We start from the raw sequence: 8,466 nt of genomic DNA, 5'->3' as shown, positions 1-8,466 counted from the left end.
GGGAGGGAGGGTAGGCGGAAGGGGAAGGGGTCCTCCCGCCGCCCCGGGCGCTGACGGCGGTTTCTCCTCCGCTTCGTCCCTGTAGTTTGAAGAAGACGCGGAAGAAGCCGGCGGGGGCCTGGACGGCGGGCAGGGCAAGAGGAAGAGGCTGTTCTCCAAAGAACGTGAGTCGATGCGGGGCAGAAAGCTCTGCCCAGCGCCGAGGGGTCGCCGGCAGGCCCGCAGTACTGGTGGTGGTGGTGGTGCTCCCCGCGGCTGTGGAGGACGATGTCCTACCCCCAGACACAGCTGAAACGCTGAGGAGGCAGTTATGGAGTTCACAACTCAGTTTTCCTTAGCAAAACAGCAGGTTTTGTTCTGTGCCCTGGCTGGAAGCGCAGAAACCTGTCATGTAGACACCCCACCCCCCAAAACATACCACTAATGCATCACCTGAAACTAACTGTGCCAGAAGTCAGTCATGCTGTCAATGGGCGTTCAGTATTTGGTAGGCTAAATGCATATTTAAAGTCTGTCGCCAGATGCGCTTTTCTGCATGCGCAGCACTCGGCTTTTCTTGGCTTCTGTCTACCTGCTTATTTCCCACACGTTTGCTCACGAACTGTCCTGCCCGACAGACCAGGTGCCACCCTGGTGCAGGAATGTGTGGGCTGGTGGTGAGCTCCAGCTAGATGTGTGCTGCTGACAGCGCTGAATGGACGAAAGAAGCCTCACGCTGAGTGTTTTTTTCTGCAGTAAGGTGCATGATGTATGGATTCGGGGATGACCAGAACCCTTACACAGAATCAGTGGACATTCTTGAGGACCTGGTAATAGAGTTTATCACAGAAATGGTAAGTCGGCTCTAGACAGCATGGTCAAAACATCCTCAGTAAGACTTTAGTCTTCTGAAGGATGAGGCAGATATCTCTGCCTCAAATACGGCATTATCCCAGGCTAAAAACTGATGCTAGTAGGAAAAAGCTAAACTTCGACTTTGCGCTTCCGAGATTAAGGCAAAATTCATGCATCTTGCTCTGTGTGGGTTTAGAACAGTGTCTGACGTCCTTAAGTAGCAGTTACATTAGTATTGGTAGTGGGGAAATACGCAGCTGACTTCGAGGTTTGCTGTGGCACCACTATATGTGCAGCTGACAAAAGACAAGGCTCAGCTTCAAAAGTTTGACTTCTTGTGTTCTCTCAGTGTCTTTACATGGATGGGAACGTAGCTGTGCCCTACAAAAGAAATGCAAGCTTCTGAGACCTGAAGCTGTCCCTCTTCCATACACTTGGATTCTGTTTGAAAGTTTGCTGTGTTTTTCAAAAAAAAAGTTATTCCTACTGTTTGGTGGATGCCCTTTCTTTTGAGAGGTTGGCCTTGCCTTCCCTCATCAAAATGCCCTAAAATGTCCCATGATACAAGTGCTCCCCATTGCTTCCAAGTTCTGCCTGCTGCTGTTCATCTTCAAGCACTCTGCAGGCTGGGGAGTCCCACATGTAATCTGGCTTTAGTTTTGATGTCATTACTGTTGTGTGTATGTAGCGGTATGTGCTGGGTGTGACAGGTAGCTGGGGACAGAAGAGCAACAGTAAGTCCATGGTTTACTGGGAAGCTCTCCTGTGACGAGGACGGTGGTGCCCAGATCCTGAAATTGCTTACTTTTTGATTCTAAAATGACAGGAAATAAAGTGGAATTGAGATCTTAACAAACACACACACAAAAAAAAACCCTAAGGGGCAAAGAAACTCTGCTGACTTTCCTCTTTTCCTCTAACAGACGCACAAGGCCATGTCAATTGGGCGGCAGGGTCGTGTACAGGTTGAGGACATTGTCTTTCTAATCCGCAAGGACCCCCGGAAGTTTGCCAGAGTTAAAGACCTCCTAACTATGAACGAAGAACTGAAACGGGCCAGAAAGGCCTTTGATGAAGCAAACTACGGATCTTGATTCTGTGTGCAGGCTGCACTGGGGCATTACTTGGGCACCTGCTGCCCAAAAAGAAGGAACATCATGTGTGTTGTTTGGAGGGGTTATTTAGGATGGAGGTCACTGCTGGGATGTCTAGGCTTGCTCTCAGCCTTTTCTGAAAGGTATTCAAGCAGCTGAGTGTTACCTGATTGTATGTGGCATACTGACGTATTTTTATGCCATTTTATGAAATGAGAAAAGAGCTGTAGAAATGAGAAAAGATGCTTGTAATGGCAGTAAGTCTGCTTGAAATAGGACTATGTTGAATCAGATATCTAGAGGGCTAATGATGGGTGATTCTCTACACTTATTTCAGTTATCACTAGGTATTCCCATGACAGGAAACCTAGAAAATGGATCTTGGCTGAGTGGACAAAGTCTTCAAGGCCAAACTACCGGAGAAGTCCTGCTCTTTGCTCTGTATATGCTCTTCGAATAAATCATGTTAACTTTGTGCCCACCCCTCATAACTAAACTTACATTGACCAATTCACACAAGGTGCATAATACATATTTTTTTCAGCACTTAATTGCCTAGGAAGGTATTCTCTTTTTCCTGTCCCAGTGGGTACAGCTCTTGTTTTCTACCAATATTAAGCCTAGGAAATTGAAGTTAACCTATTCTAGATTTACTTGCACTTACAGCCTTTCCCTACCCCTATTAGGCAGGTGCTCTACAATAAAGCAGATTCCTGTTCTTCATTCCAAGACAATTTTTTCTTAGTATTTCCTGGTGATCCTGATCTTGGGACTTAGTTACAAGAGGCTGGCAGAAAGGACTAACCATATTGCTTGTTCTAACATTATTTCACTAGTACGTGTTAGAGTAGCTGTGCCTTACGTTGCTACGCAGGTAGAAATTGCACTTAGAAGATTTCAGGACAGTGAGACACATGTTCACCAGTCAGGAGTTACTGTTGCAGGCCACTGCTGTGCTTTGCCCTATTTCTGGAACGGCTCTCAGAGGCAATAGGTTCAGTTAATTCCCTATTGTAGGGCAAGGATAACAAATGCTGAATGGCAGTATACTGTAAGTCAAGGCTGTCCCACGTACAAGCAGCATAGAAGGAAGGGTACAAGACTTTCCTTGGAAAAGTGGCAGCAAGTCTTTTGTCCTAAGCAGCAGTAAGTGATCAGCTGCAGCCTTCTGCTGTGGATAGTAACTATTTGCATTGTGGATTTGACAGCAGCACTTAACATGTGGTCAAGCAATAGAGAAGGGACACTGAGTAAGGATAACTCAGTCACTATTCAGCTGTTTGAAACACCCTCCCATTATTCAGGCTGTGAGTTACCAAGACACCATTAGGGTTTTGAGGGTTTTACTTAAAATAATTGGAATGACTTTACCTCTTTCCTCCTTGCAAGTCCAGGGTCAGACACCCATTGCTGCAAAAATAGAATCAATATCCATGTTCTCAGTAGCTTCTTTCCACACAGGGCCAAGACTTCCTTCCCGCAGCAGCTGCTTAGGTGTCCCAGCTGTGCTTAGGTCGAGAGAGGCTGTATCAGCATTGGAACGTCCTTCCCAACTCAGAGGCCCATCCTGGTAAGCTGGGAGGATAAGTGATGCACTGTTCTCACAGACCCCAAAAAGCTCAGAAGGATTTTGCCGAACAGTCTTCAGAGTTCTCTTCAAGCGCACGGATGATTTGATCCTCCTTCGACAGAACCGTACCCCAAGGTACCGCTTTGGCCAGCACATGTTTTGTAACCCGTATAGGAGGTATTTACGGACAGATGTTTTGACACAGCACAGTTTTTTCTTCAAGCTTAAGGGGAGGAAGGTGCAGAAAACATAACTTTATCAGCTGCTAAAGTGTCATTTCATTTGGGGTTTGGAGAGATTTGGTTATTAGCCTTCTCTACCGTTTTCCTTGTCATACCAAGGAAATACAACAGCACCTTGTACCATTGTAGCCAGGATGTTCTGAAGAAAGACAACACCCCTTGCATAATATAATCGTTACCATTAAGCATGCACATGACTTAAGGTGCATTTTCATCCTCCTTCTGAATGGTTTATGCATTTATTAGCCTTTTAAATCCTTTCAGAAATGACTGAAGCTAAACACAATGTTCACATCAAACCATCCAGTTTGATGTTCACCTGAACTAGTGATCCCATTTGAATGTAAAGAGAGTGGGTTAGACCACTGTGTTTCTCCACACTAGCAAACTACTTAATATTAAAATGTAAAGTGTCAGATCCAGAAACCCCACACCCATGTAAAATTACCTGCATCCTTGAGCCTCCACGTGGTGCAGCCGGTTGCTTTTCAACAACTTGTTACGCAGAAAATAAGCTTCCGATTTGAATTTGTTGCCTTTGCACCACAAAATAGCTTTTCTGAGTGCCTCTGACAATTCCCCAAATGACATAGCTGTTTGCACCATCTGTACAAGAGCTCCAGTATGCTGCAATTTTGCTATACGAGAGGAAAGTGATGTTGATTTTGATTTTGCTTTGGAAGGTGTTGATGCAACGCTTATACCCTGAAAGAAACAATAACAGAAATAGTTATTCTTTTAAAAACATGACACGGCTGATCCTCTCTGCTGGAGAGGAGCAGAGCACTGAGGTTTTTGTGAGAATATTCCTTATTTCCTAAGGAGAAAGTGGAAGAGTAGTCTTGTTTTGTGGAATACAAAAAGAGGCAGCAAATAATAAGAATTTGTATGCCTGTCTACTATTGACTTGCTCTCTGGTCATTTCGTGTGACATACCAACAAATGCTCAAATTCATAAGCAGAAATTAGGAGTGATTTTCAGTGCAAAGCTTCCATGCCAACTTAGGTTGTTAGACAAGCAAAAACATAGCAGGGAAAAGGGACGTTTTCCATTAGGGTTATCATGTTTTGAGTGTTAGGGTCTTTAAAAAAAAAAAAAAAAAAAGGGTAAAATGGTGCCATACAAACCTGTTGCGTTAGAGGTCTGGATGGTCTAAGTAAGCTCTTCACATCAAAGGCCAAGTGCTTCCCTACAAAGAGACAGGAAGGTTCCTATTATGAAATAACAGACAGCTTTCACAGAGACGCTGCAACACTTTGCCCTGCTGAGCTCTCAGATCTCCTGCTGTCTCAGCAGGCTCACACCTGTACTCAACATTTCCAGACAAACTCAAGGGGGCTACGCTCATCTCACAGGGCAGCTGGCAAAGGATGAAGAGGATGCAGAGATTTACAGATGGTTGCAAAGGAGAACTTCATGGGTAAAAGCTTCACGCAAACACTTGGATGCGTGCAGTCACTGGCCGTAGCCCTGACTGCAGGGGAAGACATGGGCACAGCGAAGAACCAGCAAGCACAGGATACCCGCATCCTGTATTTGCAACCTTATCTACTCTTGTACGGACTACAGACAGTGCTCTTAGCTTCCCTCACTATCTTTGGGCCCCATCTACACAGAGGCAGGAAAATACATGACTATTAACAGGACCTATACACTGCATTCGTCACCTGCTTCTCTTCAGGCTGTATCATGTTTAGAAAAAACAAACGAAAAGCCTCACAATACTGAAATTATCCACAGCTCTATGAAGGCAAGGGTACATGCAGTGTTCACCTCTTCTTCCACGGCCAGGAAAGGGGAGTTTGTACTAGAACTACACTCTGTGGATAGTACAAGTGCTTGGCTCTGTCAGACAGAAGCTACAGTCAGTCTCTGAGATGTCAGGAAACAGTGGCACAAGGCCTTACCTCTGCTGGCTCTGGTCACCAGAACTGGCTCTCCAATGTCCCCAGGGCATGGGATGCTACTCTTTTTCACAGCACTCGTGCAAGTCACAAAATTTCTCTTTTTCCCCACTTCTGATGCTGCCTCTGGCATTGTTGGGAAGAGCTTCTTCAGCCAGCTGGTAGGTTTTTTTGTTTTAAGTATTTTAACCTTTTGGTTCTTCACCTCAGAAAAAATATTCACTCCAAGAAAGTTACTGATATCAGAAGGGAAGGTAAACCCCTTGATATAAGGCATCTGTTGGGTCTCAGATACCAGATGAAGTGATGTCGACAATGTGCCATACAAGGCAATGAGGCTCTGCAATACACATCTGTACTGAATCCTGAAGAGAAAAGACAGAAAGGTATGGCAGCGTCTCCTTCAGCAAAACCTTGTGCTCACTGAATAACTACCTTCAGCTCAAGCAGAAAAGCTGATGGAAGAGATTCCAACCTGCTCTTTCCCCATTCCCCCTCAATACAAGCTTATCTTTTTACACTCCATCACCATGCTTTCCTTAATGTCAGTCTGAGCTTTAAGGAACTGTTCAAGATCAGAGCACGGGAGTGACTTGACTAGTAAATCCTTGATCAGGACCCCCTCTGTTTCCCTAGAGCTTTGTGGCATGCCACACCTGGGATTCAGCAGGTTCCCAGGTCACATCTAAATCATTTGAGGAAGAGGTCTTCCCCCAGGAGCAACCTGTACCAACTCAGGACAATGGTGCTAGCACTGATCCCATAAAATTGCCTGCTCTGCGTTTACTGGGGAGATGGATTCCTTGTGCCAAAGAACATTTTCCTGAGTTCTATGCAATGCTTTTACCCCTTCAGCTACAAATAGCAGTTATTTTCTTGGTGTTGCTCTGCTGTACTGAGAGAGACTAGAACAATGATTTCACTGGAAAACTCAGCAGTATTATACAACAACTTTATCCCAGCCTTCCCATTTCAGCATGAGGCAGGACTTACTGCTTGCTGCACAGAGTACTGGATGTTTGTTGCAGGCTGGCTTTAACACTGTGACTTTTATTAGTGCTACATAAAGTTTGCTATGAACCGAGAACAAAGCCTTCCAAAACAGCATGTAAGAAGTCTCTCTCCACTTAAACAATTCTTCAGGTGCTAATCAAGTCCAAAAGAATGGAGGGACCCCCCTCCTCCTCCTCCTCCCAACTGAATAAAGCTCACTCAGCAACAAGGCCTAATTACAAGCTGTTCTCCCTGACAGGCACGTCAAACAGACAGACAACAAACAAGGCAGACTTTTGAATACACAAACCGTAGCCGGCTCAACAACCCCGAAGCCACAGTGTTCAAAAGTATGAATTCTCCCGAGCAGAGATGTTGAACGGACAAGCTGAAGATTAGACCAGTTAAGGATAAAAAATAAACAGCATGTAATGAGACTTGCTGAACACACCAACTAGAGGCAATTCACAAGGGAATATTCTAGATAATTTGGGAGATGAGCGTCCAAACTTTGGGTTGCCTAAGGCCAGAACAGCAGCCAGCCAACAGCCTGAGGTTCCTACATAATAACTTGAAAATAAGATGTTTGGCTATCAAAGAAACTCCCAAGTTGCACACATGAATTGCACAGTTGAGTCCATCAGTAACACAGGACCTACAGCAGACCTAGTTTTGGTCTCGTAAGGTGCTGTTGGTCATCTGTAAGAATGTGTTCATGGTGAAAAAAAGGATACAGAAAAGCTTTACAGCAACAGTCCAGTAGACGCAGTATGAGCTTGCAACCTCCCAACACCTTCAGAGCCACTGTTTCCAGTGTAGGCTGGCTGGGAACTAAGCACTCTGCATGGGCTTGGGGTGTATTTTTCCTGTGTTGATACAAGGATAAGGAGATGGTTATGATCTAGCATTCACCCTCTTTAGCTCTGCAGACAAACTTAATTAATATATCCTGTATAACACATGGGATCATGACGCTTACTTGGGAATCAGTCCTGCCAGAGTTTCAATGCAGCCCACCAAGTTCATTTTCCATAGGCGCTTCAAGCATTGCTCTACCTAGGAAAAAAAAGAAAACTCCTTTGACTGGTATTTTGAGAAATGGGAGTGCCTTGGTCTAAGAACTGTCACTATATTAAGTGACACCTTCCCCTTATCAGTTTAACAGCACAAATTACAGGTTTGCATGATGGAATGTTCTGGTTGTTCCTGTATCTGCACTATCTGTATCTGGTCCTGTATCTGATGAAAAAGATCCCTTTATCACACTACTGCGAACATGGAATTAAGTGAAGAGCTGGAGTAGGCCATTGCTAATTGGTGCTGCATAGTTCCTCCTGCAGTATACAATGGCTTGTGGTATTGGCTTTCAAGAATGAAAACACATAAACAAATCATGAGGGTAAGAACAATTCCTCTTCTATTTCAAAACAGTTATTTGAAGATGCTGACAATCCCTTTACTGGAAACCTGGTAAGGAGTTCACTTTTCATCTTAAGCTGGAAATGCCTAATAGAGTAGCCTAGGATTATTCTTCCCCCCTGCCGTTATTATAATTAACTGAAAACCAAATCCCTGTAGCACTCATATATTCAAAGGTATGCGATTATACCTACTTCAGGTCTTTGCGTGAGTGTAGAACACCGAGTCTTGGTTCCCCAAGGCTGGGAAGCGCAAATTGCACTGGCTGCACAGATCCAGCAAACCCCCTGAACTAAACCACGAGGAGCCTTACAGATGACAGAAATGCAGCTGCTCCAAAATACTTTGCGCACCATGCCGCAGGCACCCCGCTGCCCTTCTGGGCACCGGTGACCAGCCGCCGGCAACC

General features: G+C 44.9%; 2 protein-coding genes across 2 annotated transcripts in view; one reads left to right on the top strand and one right to left on the bottom strand.

Annotated features, from left to right (window-relative positions):
* Positions 1 to 2,197, top strand: part of TAF13 (TAF13 RNA polymerase II, TATA box binding protein (TBP)-associated factor, 18kDa) — an 8,236-nt gene extending 6,039 nt beyond the window's left edge. Inside the window, exons 2-4 of the mRNA XM_009879961.1 lie at positions 86 to 164; positions 736 to 833; positions 1,758 to 2,197. Coding sequence (XP_009878263.1) covers positions 86 to 164; positions 736 to 833; positions 1,758 to 1,928 — 348 coding nt within the window. The 3' untranslated portion in view covers positions 1,929 to 2,197. The remainder of the gene's footprint in view (positions 1 to 85; positions 165 to 735; positions 834 to 1,757) is intronic.
* Positions 2,198 to 3,324: 1,127 nt separating this feature from the next.
* Positions 3,325 to 8,413, bottom strand: LOC104281904 (chromosome unknown open reading frame, human C3orf17). The gene is made up of 8 exons (XM_009879960.1): positions 8,402 to 8,413; positions 7,618 to 7,694; positions 7,373 to 7,504; positions 6,949 to 7,026; positions 5,649 to 6,010; positions 4,869 to 4,930; positions 4,189 to 4,445; positions 3,325 to 3,721 (listed from the first exon to the last, which is right to left on the bottom strand). The coding sequence occupies exons 1-8, from the start codon at positions 8,411 to 8,413 to the stop codon at positions 3,325 to 3,327; spliced, it is 1,377 nt and encodes a 458-aa protein (XP_009878262.1).
* Positions 8,414 to 8,466: the final 53 nt, after the last annotated feature.

The sequence above is a fragment of the Charadrius vociferus genome, unplaced genomic scaffold, assembly GCF_000708025.1.
Source record: "Charadrius vociferus isolate BGI_N301 unplaced genomic scaffold, ASM70802v2 scaffold162, whole genome shotgun sequence".
Taxonomy (NCBI): Eukaryota; Metazoa; Chordata; class Aves; order Charadriiformes; family Charadriidae; genus Charadrius; species Charadrius vociferus.
The sequence above is the reverse complement of the archived record's forward strand: the minus strand, read 5'-3'. Positions and strand labels throughout refer to the sequence as shown.

Coding starts and splice junctions, on each gene's coding strand:
- LOC104281904 (XM_009879960.1), bottom strand. Junction 7,027..7,372: donor TGTTGCTGTAAAGCTTTTCT/GTATCCTTTTTT, acceptor TCTAATCTTCAG/CTTGTCCGTTCAACATCTCT. Junction 4,446..4,868: donor CCAGACCTCTAACGCAACAG/GTTTGTATGGCA, acceptor TGTTTCTTTCAG/GGTATAAGCGTTGCATCAAC.